The following is a 23,335-nucleotide window of genomic DNA, read 5'->3' as shown; positions in this document are numbered from 1 at the left end:
ATTGTTAGGTCACTTGCCATGCACATATATCTTATCTTCCCAAGGAGAATGTTTCCTCCTTGAGAGCAGGAGCTAAGTCTTATGTACATTTCTTTGTGTGCCCAAAGTGCCTTACTCAACAAAGTGCCCAAGAAATACTTGTTACCTGGATGATTGGTCAAGGAAAAAAAGAAGCCTGATAGATCATATTAATATTTTTCAAGTTTAGGAATATACTCCCTCATTTTGATCTGTCATGGTAGCTGTATAAATCCAGAGTCTTTTTCAAATTTAAACCACTGTCGCAGACACTAAAATCCATCATCCGAGAAGGTTGAGTATCACTCAGAGAGAGTGATAATACCTTTCTTTTAATAATTCTAATAAGAGCTTCGGACAAGGACCAATCATAATCCAGCTCAGAAAAGGAAGACTCGTGGAGGTGGATCTGGCAACTTTATGGGTCGTGGAGGAAACTTTGGAGGCGGTGGAAGTAACTGGCCGTGGTGGAAACTTTGGTGGAAGAGGAGGCTATGGTGGTGGAGGTGGTGGCAGCAGAGGTAGTCATGGAGGAGGTGATGGTGGATATGATGGATTTGGAGGCGACAGTGGTAACTATGGCGGTGGTCCTGGTTACAGTAGTAGAGGAGGCTATGGTGGTGGTGGACCAGGATATGGAAACCAAGGTGGAGGATATGGTGGCGGTGCGGGGGGCGGGGGGGGATATGTTGATTACAGTGAAGGAGGAAATTTTGGAGGTAACTATGGTATGGTGGGAGCTATAATGATTTTGGAAATTATAGTGGACAACAGCAATCAAATTATGGACCCATGAAGGGGGGCAGTTTTGGTGGAAGAAGCTCGGGAAGTCCATATGGTGGTGGTTATGGATCTGGTGGTGGAAGTGGTGGATGGTAGCAGAAGGTTCTAAAAACCCAGAAGAAAAGGGCTACAGTTCTTAGCAGGAGAGAGAGCAAGGAGTTATCAGGAAAGCTGCAGGTTACTTTGAGACAGTCGTCCCAAATGCATTAGAAGAACTGTAAAAATCTGCCAGAAGGAACAATGATCCATAGTCAGAAAAGTTCCTGCAGCTTAAACAGGAAACCCTTCTTGTTCAGGACTGTCATAGCCACAGTTTGCCAAAAGTGCAGCTATTGGTTAATGCAGTGTAGTGTCAATTAGACGTACATTCCTGAGGTCTTTTATCTGTTGTAGCTTTTTCTTTTTCCTTTTATTAAATCAGGTATATTGCCCTGTAAATTGTGGTAGTGGTACCAGGAATAAAAAATTAAGGAAGTTTTAACTTTTCAATATTTGTGTAGTTCAGTTTTTCTACATTTTAGTACAGAAACTTTAACAAAATGCAGTTTTGAAGGTGTTTCCTTGTGAGTTAACAAGCAAAGAAGATCATTGTTAATTACTATTTTGAATGAATTTTGCTAAAGTTAACTGTAAAGAAACACCTGCTGACTTGCAGTTTAAGGGGATCTATTCTCCCCATTTCCAAACCATGAAATGAATGGGCTCTGACATGTGGAGAGAATAGATATTTGTATGTTTGCAATGTGTGTTTTAGATAATAGAACTGGGTATTTAAATTAACATATTTGTGAATTTAATAGCATTAAGATTTACCTTCAAATGAAAAATCTCAAAACTCCTATTTGGTTTTTGTGCATTTTCTTTCAAAATGTAGTCATATGATTTTGGAGTATTAGCTTTGCTGAGAGCCCTAGCTGTGTTTAGAACATCTCCATTCTACATTCACCTTGGTCACATGTGAACTGCTGCCATAATTTTATTTCGGTGTAAAGAATGTCTACTGCCCTCTGTTTAAATTCTGGAAAGGGATAGTGAATGTTTTCCCTTTCCTCCCACCTTAAGAAACATTCTTAAAATCTTCAAAATACAGGACCACTAAGCCTGCTGTATCTGAGCAAATTAGTGACTACCTTTTTTTTTTCCTTTTTAAAGCACAAGAGGCCCATAAATCTTCAGTTATTTTCCTTGGTTTAATATATATATATATATTTTTTGATATAAGCTCTCAGAGTGAGAGAATAAAAATCATGCATTGTTGAGCCCTTAAGAAAAAAAGACTTTTTTGCCATAAGCAGCTAATAAAACCATCACAAACAAGCTAGATGCTTCTCTACAAAATATTTTAGGTTATATTCTTACGCTCACTTTTGCCAATTCATACAGTCTTAGGAAAACATCATTTTACATATCTGACAATAAAAATTATTCTCTCAGGAAAGTGCAACACCTCAAGCAAATCCATGAGAATGACATGAAGAGAAGGAAATAAGAAAGTCACTCTGGGATGCATGGAAATGAAAAACGTAGGGACTTCGTTGACCTTCTCAGAGAAGACAGTCTTTATAACTCTTGAATAGTGGTATTATTAAGTGTTTTAAATGCAAAAATATATCTGTTTTGCTAATTAAGATGTCTGTTTAACACAAGTATTTGGCACCTCATTTAAATAATTATCTGCTGGGGTACCTTGCACTTCTATGTTGTATATTAAGAATGTTCAATCAGGAGAAATTCTGGCCTGCTTAGGAATGTTTGTTAGTTAACAAATTTGGAGATTTTAATCAGAGTGCCTCCAGCTTTGGGAAAATCCTCAAAGTTAAGCCAATAAAAATTACAGTTCTCATTGTTCATCCAGAACTAATAACAGTGTCTGGCAGGCATTTGAATGCATCCTCAGCCACATAGACGTAGCTCCATTGATTAGACCTCTTTTAGAAAGCCACCTTTCCTACCCTTCCACAGCTGGACTCATCCAGCTTTGCTAGTTTCCCTGAAGATCTTTTTCCATTTTTGAACCCGAAAACAAAACAACAAAAAACAAATTCTTTGTCCCTAAATGTCCAGCTTACATAACAGTGACATGCCCAGGTTTGAGGACAACATAATTTGCAAGTAAGAAACGCATGGCCGACTTAATAAAAAGGGAAAAAGAATTAACTGGATGTCTGTGGTATAATTTGGTTTGAACATTTTGACAACACTACCATAGCAGGAAACGCAGGGAGGATTTTCAGTGCATCACTGTTTTTCAAGGCCTGCCATTGAAGGGCCTGTGAACTCCTTTTATTACAAGTGTTTCTTTGTTTGAAAACATATTTTCAACACAGAAGGGATTCATGCATTGAGCAAGCACTTACTAAATGCACACTAGGTGCTATAAAGCACATGGTCACTAGAAATACAAAGATGAACAAACCCAAGCCCTGCTCCGTGGAAGCTCTGTCTAGTGGGGACACAAATACACAAACATAAATAAAAACATAGCTGGTGGAAGGGTGGGGGGAGTCCGCTAACAGGTGTTGATGTGCATCCTTCTGGGAGAGGCTTGAGGAAGCTGAACAGGCTCTTCTCATGTGGTCGCTTTCTTTTTGTTTCCCCCATGTGGTAACTTTCTAAAATGTTTAGAATCTGTAAAGCGATTTCTGTAAAGCAAGTTTCTGCAAAGCAAATCATTTATTTCGTTTTTAGTCAGATTTTGACATATTAAGCTTTTAAGAATAACCAAGGTGTATTCATTGTTCTTAAAACAACAACAGAAACAAACTAAAAAGCTTAATCCTGAAGCTCTTTGATCATCCCAGTTTTCAAAGAGGAAAACTGAGACCACCCTGGGTAATAATGGGATCCTGGTGTAAAGTATATGCTCTTGCCTTGCAGTTCTTCATACACATCTTTAACTTCCTGCTAACGTTGAAGGACTTGGTAACTAGGTTGGTTTCTATTTTGGCAATTAGTCAACTGTCCTCTAAAGGGAAAAACCTCCTTAATTTTCTCATTGAACCATTAAACCTAAAAATCCTATTGGACCCAGGGCTTCTATCTGATTCTCAAACAATACCTCTGATAACATGCATTTTTTCCCTTTGCATTTGAGTTGGTGACTACATATTTTTCTCTTTATCACTGTGTTTTAACCAGAGGTTCTCTTGGGTGTGACTTAGATTGTGTTAGCACTGGATACATATATATATCAGGGATATATATCATATACATATATATATTAGATCATGTTAGCACTGGATAAACATATACATATATATATACCATATATATATATATATATATATATATATCAGACACAGACCACTGGTTCACTCCCAACATCAGTAAACTCTTCTGCTGTCCTAATAAAGGATCCTTTCTCAACAGCAAGAAAACAAATAATCCCATTAAAACATGGGCCAAACACCTTAACAGATACCTCACCAAAGAAGATATACAGATGGCAAATAAGCATTTGGAAAGATGCTCCACATCATATATCATCAGGGAAATGCAAATTAAAACAACAGTAAGATACCACCACACACATATTAGAATGGCCAATATCTGGAACACTGACAACACCAAATGCTAGTGAAGATGTGGAGCAGCAGGAACTCTCACCCACTGCTGGTGGAATGCAGAATGGTACAGCCTCTTTGGAAGACAGTTTGGTGGTTTCTTACAAAACTAAATATACTCTTACCATGCTATCCAGAAATCATATTCCTTGGTATTTACCCGAAGGAGTTGAAAACCTGAATCCACACGAAAACCTGGATGTTTTTGCAGCTTTATTCATAGTTGCCAAAACTTGGAAGCAACCAAAATACCCTTCAGAAGGTAAATGGGTAAGTAAACCATGGTGCATCCAGAAAATGGACTATTATTCAGCACTGAAGAATAATGAGCTATCAAGCCATGGAAACTAAAATACATATTATTAAGTAGGGAAAGGAGCCAGTCTGAAAAGGTTAAATATTGTATGATTCCAACTACATAGCCTTCTGGAAAAGGCAAAACTATGGAAACAACAAAAGGATCAGTGGTTGCCAGGGGCTGGGAGTGTGGGAGAGGGATGAATAGGCAGACCACAGAGGATTTTTAGGGCATGAAAATACTCTTTATGATATTATAATGATGGATGTGTGTACATTTGTCAAAACCCACAGAATATACAACACCAAGAGTGAACTGTAATGAAAACTATGGACTTAGAGGGATGTGTCAGTGCAGACTGACACAATTGTAACAAATGTATCACTCTGATGGTGGATGTTGATAATGGGGGAGGCCATGCATTGTGTAGGGAATCTCTGTACTTTCCTCTCAGTTTCACTGTGAACCTAAAAATGCTCTAAGAAAATAAAGTTTGTTTTTTTTTAAGGCTCCCTTGTTTTCTGCTCATTCACTGTCTTCTATGGTTCCTTCTTCCCTCACTCACTTGGTTCACTCTCTTGCTGTCTCTTTTCTAGTGTCATCCTTGGATGTTGCCAAGCTTCCTTAAGGTAACTCAGTGCTAACTGAGGAGCCACTAACCGTTCTGTGAAGACCCACATTTCTCCAAACTCAGTGTGACTATTATCTCAGGGTGTCTTCTTTTGTGGGCCCCATTAGGGAGATTGCTGGCCTCCAATGGGCTCAGTCTAGCCATTTCCTCTTTATTAGTTATATTGATCACCATGCCCAGAGGGATGACAAAAACCCTGGCACAGATATTAACTCCACAATACAGAACAAATTTGTTCATCGGCCAAGAGCTCTTTCAAACACTGTTCAAAAGATTAAAGAAAGGCCAGGACAATTTCACCCTTCATTTTTTGTCTGACCTATTTCTACCATTCCTGTCTGAATTGTTAACAATGTTCTATATTATTTTTCAAGACAAGCATCCTAGCCAAAAAAAAAAAAAAATTTCTTTATGAACATTTTTATTGGATTGAGTCAGAGCAAGTCTCCTAAAACCTGACTGCATGGGGCCTCAGGGAACCAAGAGTGCTGGGTGAGAGCTCCCCATCTCGCTGAGCAGACCTCCAAACAGTCTGCACCAAGCCTTCCTGCCTCTGCCTTTTATGCAGAGACTACACAGCCAATTCCTTACCCAGCAGATTCAATTTACAGCATTTTATTTTCCAAGAATGGCACTTTAGGGAAATCAGGCTTACCAATCAGGCCATCTTAAAAGAGCTTATAATCCAATGTAGTTTCCAATTGAATGAGAAAACTGAAGTTGTGCTTTGATTTTTCATGACTTGGTTTTCTTTTGTCAGTCAGTCAACAGATATTTATTGAGTGCTGGACCACGTTCCAGGTACAGTGCTGGGCAGTGGGAAATAGGGCAGATAAGACAGTGGAATACCTGCCTTTGTGCGGTGAACTGTCTGGTTTACTGGCTCCCTTTCCACAATCATCTCTCCATATGGTGATGGAATTAAAGGGGAGAGTGTTTGTTTACAAAGCCATTCATCACATGGAAGAGGTAGCACCATCCTGTGATTACTGCAGCACTCTGGAAGGCTTAGGGAATATTAGGTAAAGTGAATTTGCCTTTATACCATCACAATGACAGTAAGTGCCTACAGAAATGGCCGTTTACCAAGTCAGTAATAATGTTTATAAAATATATTGCAGATTTTGGAAGACACCCACTAGGCGAATTGCAAAATGTAAAACTTTCCCCAATTTGCCTGTCTAATTCATTTGAAAATTGAACATTACTCCTGGAAGGAAAATAGGAAACTGGTCTTTTGAACTGGGCTGCTTGCAATGGGCTGCTTTAAGGGTAACTGGGCACAGAAATCATTGATGAGAAAGAATTGTAGCCCTTCAGAGAACTGGGCAATCAGTATGAAAGCACTCCACATATAGTCAGGACTTTTGAATTTCAGACATGACCTGTGTTAACTTCCACTAATCCAAGGCAGTGGTGCTATATAGCAGAGATTTATAACTGGTGATGTTTTATTAAATCACACAATACATTAGCACTCTAGATTCATCATAATTGTATGGAAAGCCAGTCCAAGACCAACAGCATCTCTCATTCATTAAGAGATCTTTGATACAAGGACACATACACACACACGGCTATTTTGCATGAAGCCAAATAGCCAAACGAAAAGCAAGGAATTTGGTCCACTGTCCAGATCTCTCTGAATTAGGTCTGCATCAAGATAGAAAAACATCAAGATTATCAAGCTTTTAAATTTTTCAACAGGTGTTTTGGCATCAAACAATTAAAATCAACCTTTGTCTCTTCCATCACACCACAGGAAAATGTTGATCCAGAGGCAGAAATGAGCCAAACATATTTGGAATTACATCATGTGAAGAGACATAATCAAAGGCATGCCCTTTGATAATAAGTAATTGTTCTTTCCGTTGCATCAAATTTACTTTATGGGTTATTTTGAGAACATATCACTGAAGTTAATCCATTGCTACATTCTTGCAAGCTCTGAAGATCTACCGAATTAGTTTATAATAAAGGATGGATTTAAGAAAAGTGATGGTTTCTACCCTTCTGCTTTCATGTTCCATAATCTTTTCTGTAGTGAAATAAAAGGAACAAATGGCAAACAGACATTACTCAGATAGCTAGGGAAAAAATTGATTTGCTTATTTGAACATGGTTGATATATTCAATTGACTCGGCGTGAACCATGAACTAATTCTTATTTAAGTTCTACCGTAGAATATTGTATTCGTTGAAACTCCATCCACTGTTAATGAAATCAAAGGAAAAAATTGGATAGTAGTAGCTTACTCTTATATACAGTACTGGGTGTTCAGCAGTTCTGTAAATTAAAGTAAAATTATGCAGTGGGTATAGGAATTGTGGAGTCCTGGGATGTTGCTGGTTACAAATGGAGTGCTGGTCAAGATGACGGAGGGAAGGAGCAGAAGAAAGAGAGTAGGTTGATGCCCTCAATCCCTGTCTCTTTTTTCCAAATCATTGTCTTTCTCACTGTGACAAGTGAGGTGACAGTGTTTCGGTGAGAACACTGGCTAAACTGCTGAACTACAAAGAATCCTGAGAACAGAAGCTCAACAAACAAGTGTATTTCTCTCTCACAATAGTCTGAAAGTAGGGGTAGGGTTGTAATGGTAGAAAACCTCACTCACAGGATTATTCAGGTTCCCAGCTTTCTTCTAAAGATGTTTGGTCATAGCTGGGTCAGTGCCACATCCACAGTCCAGCCATGGGACAGGAAAGAGAGAGAGGAAAGGACAAGCAGGTTTCTTTTACTTTTTAAAAATATGCCTACCATACAATTCACCCGTTTAAAGTGTACAGGTCAATGGACTTGGGTATATACATTATTAATTTTTTTAATAGTGGTAAAATATATTGCTATGGACTGAATGTGACCTTCCCCAAATTCATATGTTGAGGCCCTAATCCCCAGTGTGGTGGTATTTGGAGGTGGGGTTTTGGGGAGATGATTGGATTTGGATGAGGTCGTGTGGGTAGAGCCCCACGATGGGATTGGTGCCCACGTAAGGGGATGAACAGCCCAGAGCTCTCGCTTAGCCAAGTAAGGACATGGCAAGAGGGTGGCTGTCTACATAAGCCAGGAAGCGGGTCCTTATGGAACCCAACCATGCTGGCACCCTGATCGTGGACTTCCAGCTTCCATGACTGTGAAAATAAATGTTTGTGGTTTAAAATGGTATTTTGTTATAACAGTCTGACTGGACTATATATAGTAAAATTTGCCCTTTTAACCATTTTTAAGTGTACAATTCAATGGCACTGATTCCATTCACAGTGTTGTGCAACCATCACTACTATCCATTTCCAAAACCTTCTCATCAACAAGCAAGTTTCTTTTAAACAAGTGATATGGGCATTGTCCTCATTCTATTCATTCATACCCCATTGGCTGCAGCTGGTTGCAGGGAGACTTGGGATTGTAGTCTGAGGTCTGCAGCTAAAGCAGGGCGCTCCAGGACCAGAAGGAAGAAGGGAGAAGGAATGCCTGGGGAAAACTAAGTGCCCACCAAAGGTATTTATTTAAAATAAAATCTTTGTCTCTTTTGTAAGAACAATAATCCATTTATGAAGTCTCCCCTCTCAAGACCTAAGCACTTCCCAAAGACCCCACCTACTAATACCATCACATTTGGCATTATTTTTTCAACATATGAATTTGGGGAAGACACAAACATTCAGACCTTAGCAATCTTATCGGGCACAAGCACATATTTTGAATTACTTTTTAGAATTTGATTTATTTATCCTCTATACTTTGGGGGGAATATTAAGGATTCACCAAGCCTTGGTGTATTTATTAGTGGGTTGTAAGTATGTTCAACAGCAGCCAGCAAACACCAGTATTTAGCAAGAACCCATGGAAAGGGGAATTTGGGAGACAAAGAGGCTTTGTTGGTCCCATCATGGAATGTAGTCACCTTTTTAAGTTATTATGCTAATAATTTTAAGTAGATAATTCAGAGGACACAAAATCCAAAAGGTACTAAGGGGTACACAGTGTGTCTTCCTCTGACCCCTGTATCACTGTCACCTGATTCCCCTTCACAGTGACAACTGTGAATTATTACCAACTTCCGTAGTCTTCCAAAGATATCATATGTGTACAAAGGGACAGCATCCCTTTTTGTAGACACGCGGTAGCATGCAATCCACACTTTTCTATACTGCACGCTTTTCCTAGACATATCTTGAAGATCATCCCCAAGTCTTTCTTTGTAAATGACTGCAGGTCTTCTGTTGTTTGCCTGTATCATAAATTATTTAACCAGCACTCTTTAAATAGAAGTTTAGGATTCTTGTCATTTTTGGTAGGGCAAAAATGGTTTAGTCCTTGTACATATATTGTTGTGCCCGTGTGCAATCATATAGTTAGGATAAATTCTGGATGAAATAATAGCTGTGTTTTAGTCAGTTTGAACTACAGAATTCCATAGACTGAGTGGCTTAAACAACCAAAATTTATTTCTCACAATTCTGAAGGCTGGGAACGTCCAACATCAAGGCGATGGCAGATCCCGTGTCTTGCGAGGGCCTGATTTCTGGTTTGCAGAGAGCCAGCTCCTCTTTGTACACTTACATGGCAGAAAGCAGAGAGAGAAGGCACGCTCACTTGTCTCTTCTTATAAGGACACCAATTCCAGGTAGGAGGCCTCCACTCTCATGACTTAATCACCTCCCAGAGGGTCCACCTCCTAATACCAACACCTTGAGGGTTAGGATTTCAACATATGAATTGGGGGTAGAGGAGGGAGACATTAGCATTCAGCCCATAATAAGGTGCATTATTTATCATCCATTTTCTTGTCTTCAGAGGTGGTACCAACGTGCTTTCTCCTGAACAACCTTCGTTCCAACAGCCTTGCTGACACGCGTGTTTTCATTGTGGTTTAATTTGCTTTTCTCCTATTTAAATGATGTTAAGGATCCTTTCACCTGTATGAGACATTTGCTCTCCTTTGCTAAAAACTTTCTTTTGACACCTTTTGCCCCCCCCCTTTTTTTTTTTATCACATTTCTAGTTTGTTTTTTAAACTCTTGGTGAATATGAGAAACATTGTCCAGTTGTGTCTTGAAGATAAACTTTAGAAGATAAACCTTAGAGTTTGGGTTTTGTTTTTTGTTTGTTTGTTTGTTGCAGTACGCGGGCCTCTCACTGCCGTGGCCTCTCCCGTTGCGGAGCACAGGTCCCGGACACGCAGGCTCAGCGGCCATGGCTCACGGACACAGCCGCTCCGCGGCACGTGGGATCTTCGCAGACCGGGGCACGAACCCGTGTCCCCTGCATCGGCAGGCGGACTCTCAACCACTGCGCCACCAGGGAAGCCCAACCTTAGAATTTTTATTGCCCTTTCAAAGAATGTTTTGACTAGTCTTTATCCTCAAATTAGCCCTTTTGGAAGGAATCCTTCATGTATATAAAATCACTAATTACATTGACTATAAAGAAATATTTTAAAAAAGGAAACACATTTCAGAAATTGGTATATAATATTTACTTAATAAATGTTGAATAAAGGGATAAATTATAGATAGATGGGTTAAAATCGGTGTTGCAATGGAAAAAAAGTTTTGCTTTTCAAGTGTATTTTCTTTCAGAAGCAAAATTAATTATCAAATTTAAGTTATATCAGTTGGGAAGTTTTTGACTGAAAGAAAAAGAATGCCCAACCAAAAATGACTTTAGAACAGGAATTTATCCTCTCCTATAACAAGAAGCCTGAAGTAGGCAGTTCCAGTGTTCCTAATTCAGCAGCACAATGACGGTGTCAAGAAACAGACTCTTCCCCTCATTTTCTTGGTCGCCTTCAGCACGTTGCTGTACACCCTTAGGGCTGTCCACTCACGGCTGCAAAATGACTACTGTAGCTTCAGACATCACTTCCACACCAACTGCATGCAAAGGCGGGATAAAGGGAGTTTCTTCTGAAGAGCGTCTTCTTATCAGAGCGAAATTGCCCAGAACCCCTTCCCTAGCGTACTTACTCATTCACCTCATTCTCTAGCTGGGTCACAGGCCCACCGCTAAACCAATCATTGGCAAAGAGCTATGGGTCCACCATGACGGCTTTAGAAAAATGATGACTAATCCAACTAGGGGGTTGGCCCACCTTCCCTGAGCACATTGCTGCTTGTACCTGAACAAGTTTAGAGTTCTGTGTGCAAGGAAGAATAGGAGAGGGGCTGGGAGATGACAGATGGGCAATTAACTTTGCATTAATTGTAAAATCTTCCAGAGTAACTTTCTCTATCCATGTGTATATATAGATATATATAGATATATAGATATATACATATATGTACACACATATATATAGATATATATATGTGTGTACATATATGTATATATATATATCCCCATATATACATATCTGTGTGTGTGTGTTTTGTGTAGTGGGACAGAAAAGGGGTGATGCTTTAATAACTATGGCTTTTCCACATTCTAGGACGTGGTGAAGAATTATATTGGAGAATGATTGCTCTTTTGTCTTAGAGAACAGTATTATAGCCCTTCCGGTTACTTCTTCAGAAAAATATTAAGAAAATAAGGAACTTGGGGGCTTAAGTCTAGGGTAAGTGTGACTATGGGAAAGGGACTGTGCACAGCAGCAAGCAAGGCCCAAGTAGGGAGAGAAATACTCAGAGACACCAAGAGCAAGGACTTTTGACATTAACTTTCAAGTTTTCCTTTCCTGCACTGAAATGCCCTTAGGATAGGGAGCTTCAAGCATTTAGTAGATCTCCTCAACTGCATCCCAACATCAACTTTCTATTAGCAATAGCTGGCGTAAAAAAGGAGCACAGGGGCGGGTTAGGAAGAGCAGCTTGAAAGAGCAATTTCAGGACAGCAGGAAGCATCCAACCAGAAGAGGCAAATCCATAGAGGCTGAAAGGAGATTTGTGATGCTAGGGGCTGGGAAGATTCAGGAGAAATGGATACTGTCTTCTAATGGTACACGATTTCTTTTCGGGATGATAAAAATGTTCTAGAATTAGACGGTGGTAACAGTTGTACAATTCTATAAATATACTAATGACTACTGTGCACTTAAAATGAGCAAATTTTATGGATGTAAATTATATTTCAATAAAGCTTTTTTTTTTTTAAGTGATTGGCACAGCAGCTGGGAGAAGGAAGTCATCAACAACACTGAGCATGCTCAAGGAATCCTCAGAAACACTAGTCTGAAGCTCTGTACTTTTCAGGGATATTTAAGGTGAAGGATTAAGTTGTTTTATTTGACTATTAAATGAGAGATGGACCAAAAAGCCTGGAGATCTTGGGGACTTGGTTATAATAGCAATTGGAGGGCTTCCCTGGCGGCGCAGTGGTTGAGAGTCCGCCTGCCGATGCAGGGGACACGGGTTCGTGCCCCGGTCCGGGAGGATCCCACGTGCCGTGGAGCGGCTGGGCCCGTGAGCCATGGCCGCTGAGCCTGCGCGACCGGAGCCTGTGCTCCGCAACGGGAGAAGCCACGGCAGTGAGAGGCCCGCGTACCGCCAAAAAAAAAAAAAAAAAAAATAGCAATTGGACCCCTATCTCTATTCTGTTTTCATGGTACCTCAACTGCTCTCTGGGTCCCTTAGTGCTCACAAACAGAAAACTGTTCGTACGTACAAACGTATAGGTTGGATCCTTTTCCTTTTTGAGGACAGCAGAAAGGAATCATGGATAGAGTCTGGGTCCTCACCGAGTTGCAAAATTAACAAGCATTGGAACTGCCCACCACCACTCCCACCTCCTCCAGCTTTATGATGTCAGGTTGAGTGCTTCTTACCAAGAGGCAGAATAGCATAATGGTGAGACAGATGGGCACTGGAGCTAGACCACCTGGGTTCAGATCAGCTCCCACACCTACAAGTTACCAGCTAGGAGACCAGGGCAAGTTACGGAGCCTCTTCATGCCTCAGTTTATCCTTTGTATTATTGGGATAATATTAATGCCAACCTGTAGGAATATTGTGAGAATTACATGAATTAGTCCATATAAAACACTTAGAACTGCACTGAGCAAATAGCAAGCAGTGTAATAATAAACCTCAGGTATTATTATTTATAATAGTGTGCAATACACAACATTGCTCCAATGTCCAGTGAATTTGTGAAGCATGAATGTGGGATTCAACTGAATTGTAAACTGAAGAGAAAGCCGACAGGTAAAACCATGGGTTGTTTAAGACCATAGGTGATACATGGCAGATGGTAATTTGTAAGAGACCAGGGTGACATATCTAATCCCTAGTCAGGTGCAGGTAACAGCTTGCATGGTGAAAAATGAAAAACAGAAACAAAACAAACAAACAAAAACCACTTTTGTTGTTCACCCCACCCTGTGGGCTAAGAACCATTCATTTATATTTGTGCCACTTGGGACTCTTTGGGTTGAAAGTGGCAGAAATCTCAACTTAAAATGACTTAAGCAAATAGCAACAATAAAAACAACTTTGTTTTATACTAATGACAACTACTGTGGCAACAAATCTCAATGTGCATTGACTCTTGTTCACACTTGGACTCAAAAGTTGCCCACACTCACCTGCGTATATCACCACAGCTTGAGTGCAGGAGTGGCCAACACTCAACATGAGGTGCAGAGGTCAGGAGTTACAAGAAGGGCCAGTAGCCTTGGGTGCTTTTATTTTCTTTTGGAACCTTCCTTAGGAATGTCTACTTTCCCTTCACAGTGGCTGTCGTTATAGAAATTGAGCAGACTTTTCAAAAATCTTCAGCCAGGACTTCTGGTTCAGCTCCATCATATAAAGAGCTTAGAAGTTGTTACTATCTTCCTTACAAGCAGAAAAAGATGAACAAACTGAAAATCAATGACTTTTCAAGGACTCATCGGAGAACTGAGGTCACAGGGCAAACGGCCACCCCTAAATCTGGATAGACAGATGAATCCAGGAAGTTACAGCAGAGACCTCCTTACCTGAAGCAGAAGCCATTGGAGCTATAAACTGGTAGAAACACTTCAATGGTAAATTTTATAAATTTCTGGAGGCTGAATGTGGACTACCACGTGAGAAACTCCTGGAGGAGTCTTAGGGGAGCCACTACATTTTCATGGGTTTGACTTCTCCGAAACCTTGGCCCTCTGGCAGAGGGAGGGAAAGAGTAATCATTTTGAAATATGCCCAGAGGGTTCTTCACAACAGAGGCCTACTCTCCAGCGGCAGGGACTTACCAGACTTTCCCACCCTGGGGAAAGGGCATTTTTCCCACTGGAGGCCCCTCTGGTCTTCCTGTATCATCTAAGTGGAGAAAAAAGAAAAGGCTAAGAAACACCTGTGAAGGTCACAACCCAGGGACACAGGCCACTGACAGACTGAGATGTAATAATAAGATTGTAGAACACGTCCCCGTCCCTACACTTTACCAGCACACCGACAAGGCTCCAATCTAATAAGAGTGGATTACAGCTGTAAGGGCTGAGGTATGTCAAACTCTATTTAAGGAGGAGTTCTTAGAGAAGCCCAAAGACAACAGTTGCAGCAAACATTAAACAAAGTCAATATTACCATGAAATCTCACACTAGAAGCATATTTACCCCAGTTTCTATTATCCCACACATCACCTAGCTTTCAATAACAACAACAAAGTTATAAGGCATGTTAAGCAACAAGGATGAAACATGTCTGAATAGACAAAGCAAGCATCAGGACCAGACTCAGATTTGACACAGGTTCTGGAATTACCAGACAGGGAATTTAAAATAACTACAATTAATATGCTAATGGATCTAATGGAATAAGTAGACAACATGCTAGAGCAGATGGGCAATGTAAGCAGGGAGATGGAAACTCTAAGAAAGAATTCAAAGGAAATGCTAGAAGTTTTTTAAAAAAACCGAAACACTGACAGAAATGAAGAATGACCTTGATGGGCTCATCAACAGACTGGACATGGCCAAAACAGAATCAGTGAGCTTGAAGATAGGTCAATAGAAACTTCTCAAACTAAAAGGCAAAAAAAAAAAAAAAAAAATCTTCGGTCAGGTAAGGACTTGTGAGTTTCACCCAGCTTTGTCTTGGTGAACTATTGCTATTAATCATACAGACTAGTAGGCCCTCTGACACCACTTTTCAGGATGGCTAGTCTCATAGAAGTTTAGGTCACTGCTTCAGCTCTGTTCAGCAACCCACAGTAGCATGTACACACCCTCTCACCTGCACAGTTCTGGGAAATCTTTTACCCCAGAGCTTCTGATTGATCTATGACTCAATTAACAATAGAGGGCTAGACAGAATCTGGGTAGGGGTCCAGCTCAGGGCCAGCACTGAGAAGGCCTGACATCATGCTGTGTTCCACAGACAGATTCCAGCTGAGAAGTGGCAAGTGAGTGTGAGGCAGGGCCTCCATCCTGAAGAACTGATAGAGGAACAGATTGTCAGTTGGGACCAGACACCAAAAGGCGTGCAAGGTGGGGGCATATTCTCAGAAAAAGGGAGAATCCAAGTTGTCAGAAATGGGCACAAAGACTGGGTCACTCACGCGACAGTTGTGACTTCCAGCTGAGTCCCTCCCATGGTGATACTCTGGAGAATGTCAGAAGCCTCCTTCGTGCCTGACTCAATGCCTTGACAGAGCCCAAAGGTCAGGGTGGACCTGAGTCTGTGGATGGACTCAAGTGCTACTGACCGTGGAGGAAGGATTTGCAAACCAGGCCATGGCTGCCACCTAATCATGCCCTCCTGTGGCTGAGCTCCAGCACTAACTCCTATTCTGCCCTGCCCTGTGACTTTCTTGCTCCACGGAGAGACTCCCAAGCTTTGCCCAAACCAATACATGTGACACTTTTGATCTTCCTGGGTGTTTTCTATCCTATCATACCCCCCCTCACCCCTCCTACCATAGGTGTCTGTGATGGTTACTTTTCTGTGACAACTGTCTAGGCTGTGGTGCCCAGTTGTTTGGTCCAATAGTAGTCTAAATGTTGCTGTGGAGACACTTTTAAGATATAACTAGTATTTATACTCAGTAAACTTTGAGTAAAGGAGATTACCCTCCATAATGTGGGTGGGCCTCATCCAATCAGTTGAATGCCTTAAGAGCAAAGACTGGGGTTTGTAGAAGAAGGAATTTTGCCTCAAGACTGCAACATAAAAGCCCCACCTGAGTTTCCCACTTGCTGGCCTGTCTTAATTTGCCAACTCCCACAGTGGCCAATTCCTTAAAGTAGATAGATAGATAGATCTTCTAGGTTCAGTATGCACACACACACACACACACACACACACCCCTTCTTGGTTCTGTTTCTCTGGAGAATTCTAACTGATACAGTGTCTCCAAAAGTTTATTGACAGCAAAGAGTTAATCTTTTTGTAATAAATGCAGACCAACAGTTTTAACCAAAAGGAATTCTTTTTTCAGTGAAACACAATCATTTTATCCATTTGCCTGACAGTGGACTTAACAAAAATATATATGCTTCATTCAACTTCGCTGCTTTTCACTGATGCTCAGCTTCGCAGAGTTGCAGCAGGGTGGTGCCTTCTGGCGTGCCGGCATTACAACTAATGCTTATTTTGAAAGAAGCCAGTATAACTCTAGCCAACCATTCCTAACTGCAGCCAAATGAGAGCTCCTACATCTTAAATGACTTGTAGAGGTACCTATGGAAACAATCAACTGCCGTGAGAACAAGTCAACCAGACCCAGTCACAAACCATTACAAACCATTACAATGTCACTTAACCAGCTTGTGGAGACAAACCGACGCCTCTGCTTTTTGCTCTGTTTTGATTTTTGGAAAAATAAAGAAAAATAAAGGAGGCCACCATCTGAGACTCTCAGAAATATGCTGGCAAATAATGAGTGTCTTCACCCTCCAAGTACCTCTCCAGGAGAGGGCTGCCCGCTACTATTATGTCTCAAACCCTACGTTAACTGAAGTCGGCTGTGGATGGCTTTCATACTACAGCATGAGGCAGGACTTATTTTTACTTTACTTTTCCTTGACTGGAAAATGAGAGTGTTTTGATGCTGTTGTTGTTTGAAACCAAACTGCCATGCTAATTTAGGAAGTTCCTGATGGGACGGGCCCTGCATCCCAGATACTAAAACGCCACCATGGAAGGCAAACACACGCCACACAACAGCAAGAGGACACAGATGTGTCTAGAACAAATTTCTAACATTATCCCTTTTAGCAGAGAGACTCATACTTTATTTTGACAAATTTAAGATAGAAAAATATCGTAAAGTGAATATAGCAGTTGCTCTTTTTGTAACACGGTTTGGATGTGCAGGGCAACTTGAAAGGCCTAGCCTAACAGAACGGTCTCATTTCTGTTTGGGTTCCAGTTAATACTGAATTATACGTCAGCCGTTGCATTTACTTGAGAGAATACTGGACACGGTAAAACTGTTTTTTAAAAAGGTTATGGCATTCAGTAATAAATATTATAAAGCAATGAACCAAAACAACTTCTCCAATTGTTTTTATAATTACTAAAAGCCAACTTTAAACTTCATGATTAAAGCTAAGGATTCATAGTTTCAAAATAGCTTTAACATTTTCTACCAATATATAATAGAATAGTAGAGCACTTATATATTTTTTAAAAGTGAGGAAGTATTAGAGGAAACATATTTCAGATGACTATAAACAGTAAACATCAGTGTATTTAAAAATGTCATTTCAGTAATATACTCTTCCCAGCTGGCCATAAAAACTATAGCTCTATCTTCAAAAAGGTGCCCCTGCATGTAACCTTTGAGTTTACTAAGCGCTGCTATCATTTCTACACTCCGTCTTTGTAGGGGGTGGTTGAAGGACTCTTGGTACATGCAGATATGTGGTTATGGTCATAATGACAAAAAATGTGCCAGGAGTCTGCAGCCGGAAACCCTGCCTTAATTTGTTAGTCACCTTCACATTCTTTTCTCTCTGTGATGCCTCGGCTAAACTCCCGCTAAATTATTCACACGCCGTTGCTAATTTTGTTGCCGTCAGGCGTTTCAGCTTCTTTCTTTGCTTCCCTTCCCCACTCCTCAAAGCAAAATATTGGGCGGCTCCTCATTAAAATATGTCATCTCTAACATAGAAAATAAGTGTATGTACATATATACATACATGCATTTCCTTTTCAAGGACTGGGTAACTCTTCATTTTCTATCAAATAATCCTTCTTCATGTACTTGGTTCCCCTAACTAACCTCCACACTTCCAGGTAAGTATCCTTTAATGACCTCTTGCTCACTTCTTCAGGGCTGTCTGAGATCTGCGAGCTCCCAGCCACCAGCGGGACTCCTCTGGGGCTGCCCCTCGCCTCTTGCCCACCCTGGTGAGTGGAGCCACCTGCTGCCTTCCCACCTTCTGACCCGCCACTTCCACCCTCCGCGGGCAGCTCCTCCAAGCCGAACGGCAGCTGGTCTCCACTTGGCTGCACCTCCTCTCCCCCAGGCTGCGTCTCCAAGTCCTCGTAATTGCTTTGCTTTCTGGTTTCCAAAAATTTGGCCACGCAGTAAATGATGGAGCCCAGGGTGTTCACCACGACTCCGGCAATGAATAGAGAGGTGGGCTCCACATCGCTGAAGGCCACCATACCCACCGTGATGGTGGCGATGCTCTTCACCACCCCCACGAAGCTGGTGGTCACCGCTGAGTTGATGTAGGTGCAGTGCAGCGTAGTGAAGTTCATGGCACAGCCGATCAGGATGCAGGCCACGAAGATGCACACCATGGCCGGGTCCTTCCAGCCGGGGAAGGTCCAGGCGTGGATAGAGTCGCTGCTGGCGAAGGAGAAGATGACCAGCAGCGGGGTGGCGGAGACAGCGATGACGTACTGCGCGGTGAGCGGCCCGTGCTCCGTGTCGGCGCTCGCCTTCTGGATGAGCACCAGGTAGGCGGCGTGCACCAGCACCGCCAGCACGCCCGTCACGTACCCGATGGGGTCGCCGGTCAGGTCGCCGGCTCCTGGAGCGCATCAAGAGGCCGGAGGAGCCAGGGCAGGAAGGAAAAAGAGGGGACACCGGGTTGGCAAGGGTGGGCACCCACTGGGGCAACGGCGTCTGTTGGAAAGTAGACAGGGTTCGCGCCCCAGCTCTACCCACGCTTATCAAAAGAAAGAGCCAAGTTCAGTCAATGCCCAGTTCGAGGCAGGAGAGGCGCGCCTTCCCTTCCTTATCCCCGGGGGTATCTCGTCTACCTCTATCCAAGACAGAGGCCCAGGACAGCGCAGATGCCCTCGGGGTAGGCGCTGTGGCTTCCCGAGCTGGCACGGATGTCACCCAGGCGCGTGGTACGCCTGTCGCCTCCGTGGGGCACCGGAAGAGCGAGCGGGCCCCGGCTAGTGGCTTCTAACCGCCGGCGGGCTGGGAACCGGGCGAAGAACGCCCTCTCCTCGACCCTCGAATGAAGGCATCCCGCTTCGCCAGCTCCCATCTCGCTCAGTCCTCCAAGCCCGGCCCGCACGGATCTCAATGCAGTTGCCTCTGCCTCGCGCCCGCAGCCCCCCGCGCGGCGCCGGAGATCCCAAACTAGCCCCGGGGCTCCAGCTTGGCTCCCGTCGTCCCTCCCTACTCCGGCCCCGCGTGACCCAGGGAAGTTCACGGCCCCCTCCATCCGTCTTGGTCTGGGGACTCTGGCTCCCAGGCTCAGGAGGCTCTCCCACCCCTCCCGGAGGAAGGAACGAATAAAGGGGGAAGACGGAAGGGGGAGGGCGAGAACGGAAGGGCGATACGGAGTGAGACGGGCGGGGGTCGGAAGCCAGGACGGGGGGCGGGGGAGGGGGCTCTGAAAGGGGGAGGCCGGAACCCTGGGGAAGGCTCTGCTGGGTCTCAGAAGTACCGTTTTCGAGCCGAGCGACCACGTTCAAAGCTTTCCGCCTCTCTCTGCCTCAGTCTCCCCATCTGGAAGTGAGGGCTTTGCCCTAAGTGATCTCCGCGGTCTCTGACTGGTGGGGTGGGGTGTACCGGGGGTCCGCGCGGGTCCCGCTCACCTGCCAGCGCCGCGCCGCAAGTGGTGATGAGCACGGCCGCGAGCACCCCCGGCGAGGGCGCGCCGTTCTTGAGCACCAGGACGCCGATGAGCATGGTGACCAGGGGCAGGCAGCGCTTGAAGACCACGTACATAGGCAGGCTGAGGCCGCGCAGGGACCAGAGCGTGAGGCTGGACTGCAGCGTGGAGAGCACGGTGACCCCCGCGAAGGAGCGAGCCAGGCTCAGGCCAAACGGGGGCACAGCGATGAACCCGAGGCGCCGCAGCAGCTCCAGGCTCAGCGCCGCGGTGGAGCTGGTCAGGCACTGCACCAGGGTCAGGAAGGTGAACTGGTAGCGGCTGATGAGGAACTTGAGCAGGATGTTGAGGGAGCCCGAGAAGACCCCGTGCGCGATGGCCACCGAGATGCCCAGCACGCGGCCCCGGCACAGCTGCCGCATCGCGCCTGCCCCGCCGCACCCGGCGGTGGTGGAGCTCCGAGACCTGCGGAAGGAGAGCGGGGAAGAGAGCCGGGAGGAGCGGAGCGAGGGCGGCAGGGGAGCCCGCCCAACACCACGGCGAAGGGCAGGGGGCGCCGGCTCGGCTGCAAAGGGCAGCTCCAGCCGGGCGTCCTCGCGGCTCTGCGGCTCCGCGTCCGACTGCCCCGCAGCTCCGGGGAGGCAGTGACGGGGGCGGGGGACTCCGAAAAGTGGCAGGGGTGGGGGGCTGGTCTGAGAGGAGTGGCGGGAATCCTAGCGACAGCGATTTGTAAGTAGGTGACGAGCTGCGTTGGGTTGTGTCCCGTGCGGTTTCCCCGTCAGGGAGGACGCTCTGCGGTCGGAAGCCCCGGCAGCGGCCGCAAGCGGGACCGCACCTGCGCCCCTCGGGCACCTAGCACCCAGCCAGGCGGGCTCTCGGGGCGCGGTCCTCTCTTCTCCCGCATGGCCAGCTGCTCCCGCTTGCCCTTGCTTCCCGGCTCCGAGCTGAGGGGCGCAGGCTGGGGGATCGCGGGCACAGCTAAAGATTTTAGAAACAGTTGCGTTCCACGATCGGGCACCGTTCATTAGTCGCAACAAGTGACAGCTCCCTCAGCCCCCTTCCCCCTGAGCTGCAGCGGCTTTTCCACCCACGGTTCCTCCCGGCGCAGCCGCGGGACCCTGTTCAGCTGCCGGCCAGGGAAGGGGAAAAGGTCGGTGCCAGCGGGCTGCGGGGCTCCCGGATTCTCGGGCGCCAACGCCCCAACATCGAAGGAGCCCAGGGCCCCGGGCCGCCGCCGGGACTTGCTTTATTTAGAGCGGGAAGCTGGTCCCTCCCAGTCCCGGGCGACGCGCTCTTCTGCCTGTGCGCCTTCCGAGGAGGGACCTGGAATTACGCTCGCGGCTAGGGGCGGGGGGAGGTTCCCGGGGGCGCCGTGGCCTCGCTGGGCAGCCGAGCCTGGGGCCGGGGGCAGGGACACGTATTCCAAGGGAGGCAAAGATGTGAAATAGGCAAAAGAGCAGAAACTAAGTCCAAGTAGCCTCTACTAGTTCCGGAGGATCGCCGGGGCAACGGTTCCCAGGGGTGAGCGGGGAGAGACTGGCCGCTCTGGGGAATGGGGTGTGGGTGGAAGCAGGGGAGGGAGGGCGTGGTCCCAGGGGCGGAACGCGGACGTAGAGCCGAGACTGGGTGCAGCTTTCTCTGGATGCCCTGGAACCGACCGCCACCTGCGGAGCCGTCACGGGCCGCTTTGGGGAGGACAACCCCTACCTCCTGCCTCCCCGGCCCAGGGCATGTCTGTCTCCCACAGGACTTGTGAACTGTTTACTTCTTACTTGGCTAAGAGTAAAAAGAATGAAATTCTTATTTTCTGCAGGTGCAAGACTTCTGTGTCCCTACGATCTGAATTTCGTTCCCCGGAAAGTAATGTCCGGACCGTGAACTCGGTAGCAACAGCGGGTTCGCTCAGCAGAGGTCACCACTAAGAGTCAGCACAGTTTAGTTTTCGCGCTGCTTAAAAATTACCGGCTTGGCCAGGGTTCCGGAGCGAGGAAGAGCGCGCGAGATCGCGGCGCCCTACCTCTCTTTTCCTTCACTTCTATTACCCACCCACCCCCACTGGGATCCCAACCTTCTAACCACCACATTGCCCTAATACACACGGCACATTTCCCTACTAATTCTTTTGTTTTCTCCTCCATATTTCCACTTCTGTGCTAAACGCAACGCTTCCAGCCCAGATGTTGAAGCCGCGATTATTATTGCCGCAGCAGCAGAATAACAGTTTACATCAGGGACTGGTAGCATCACTGCAGTCCTTCATCTGCGTCAGCTTTGTGTGTGCTGGGAGCTCCCTTTGGTGGGAGAGAGCTTGGTCTCGACCAGTCCTCCTGCTGGTATGCCCAGGGCCTAGTAGGCCCCCAGAAGTGGGCACTCAAGAAAATGCTTGCGGAATGGCCCCCTGTGGCAACCGGAAAGCATTATACTGAAAACTGTGCTTCCGGTTCCCTGGCGAATTCTTGGGTTTTGTAGCTACAGGCTATGGTTACACACTATTGGCTATTTCAGAGACTCTGTTTTTCAAGTGTTGATGTTCTTCCTTTAGAAAATAATGAGGTTTGAAGCAACAGTTGAAATTTATGTTTATATGTGTAGTGGTATAAGCATATATTCTAAGTACACTCAGATAAAAACTTTGAAAATTAATTTTTTAAAGACAGCATCAGCAAATAACACATTTGTACTTCTGGGGACTATTCCAATTAAAGGATGGTTGTTTTAAGCCATATTAAGTGAATATAAAGAATTGTCTGCACAGACCTAGTTTTGGAATGATTCATTTCTGCCAGCAATTATAATTGCTTCCATTTGTGATACTAACATTAGGTAAAAGATTTGGGGCTGATTCAGCTCTCTTACCCTTCTCATTTAGGCAAGAATATTTAGCGTAATGTTTGAAACCTACATTGGCATGAAACAGTACATTTTCTCCATTTTACTGCATATAATTTTTTCCATTAGGGCTTTCATTTTAAAAAAAATTTGATACCATCTCCCACACCAGTTACTAGATAATCTCCTAAAAGAAAAATGGGAACTCTTCTAAGGAAAAATGGGAAAAGTAAGAATACTATGTGTGTAAAAAAAAAAAAAACCAAC

At 44.6% G+C, this 23,335-nt stretch overlaps 1 protein-coding gene across 1 annotated transcript; it reads right to left on the bottom strand.

The window, feature by feature from the left end:
* Positions 1-15,535: 15,535 nt before the first annotated feature.
* On the bottom strand, positions 15,536-23,321 carry SLC35D3 (solute carrier family 35 member D3). Its single transcript, XM_022557569.3, has 2 exons — positions 20,223-23,321; positions 15,536-19,198 (listed from the first exon to the last, which is right to left on the bottom strand). The coding sequence occupies exons 1-2, from the start codon at positions 20,659-20,661 to the stop codon at positions 18,369-18,371; spliced, it is 1,269 nt and encodes a 422-aa protein (XP_022413277.3). The 5' UTR covers positions 20,662-23,321; the 3' UTR covers positions 15,536-18,368.
* Positions 23,322-23,335: the final 14 nt, after the last annotated feature.

This window comes from Delphinapterus leucas, chromosome 12 (genome assembly GCF_059928025.1).
Source record: "Delphinapterus leucas isolate spDelLeu-1000000601 "Yukka" chromosome 12, BTC_Dleu_Yukka2, whole genome shotgun sequence".
Lineage (NCBI taxonomy): Eukaryota > Metazoa > Chordata > Mammalia > Artiodactyla > Monodontidae > Delphinapterus > Delphinapterus leucas.
This window is presented reverse-complemented; position numbering and strand designations above follow the sequence as displayed.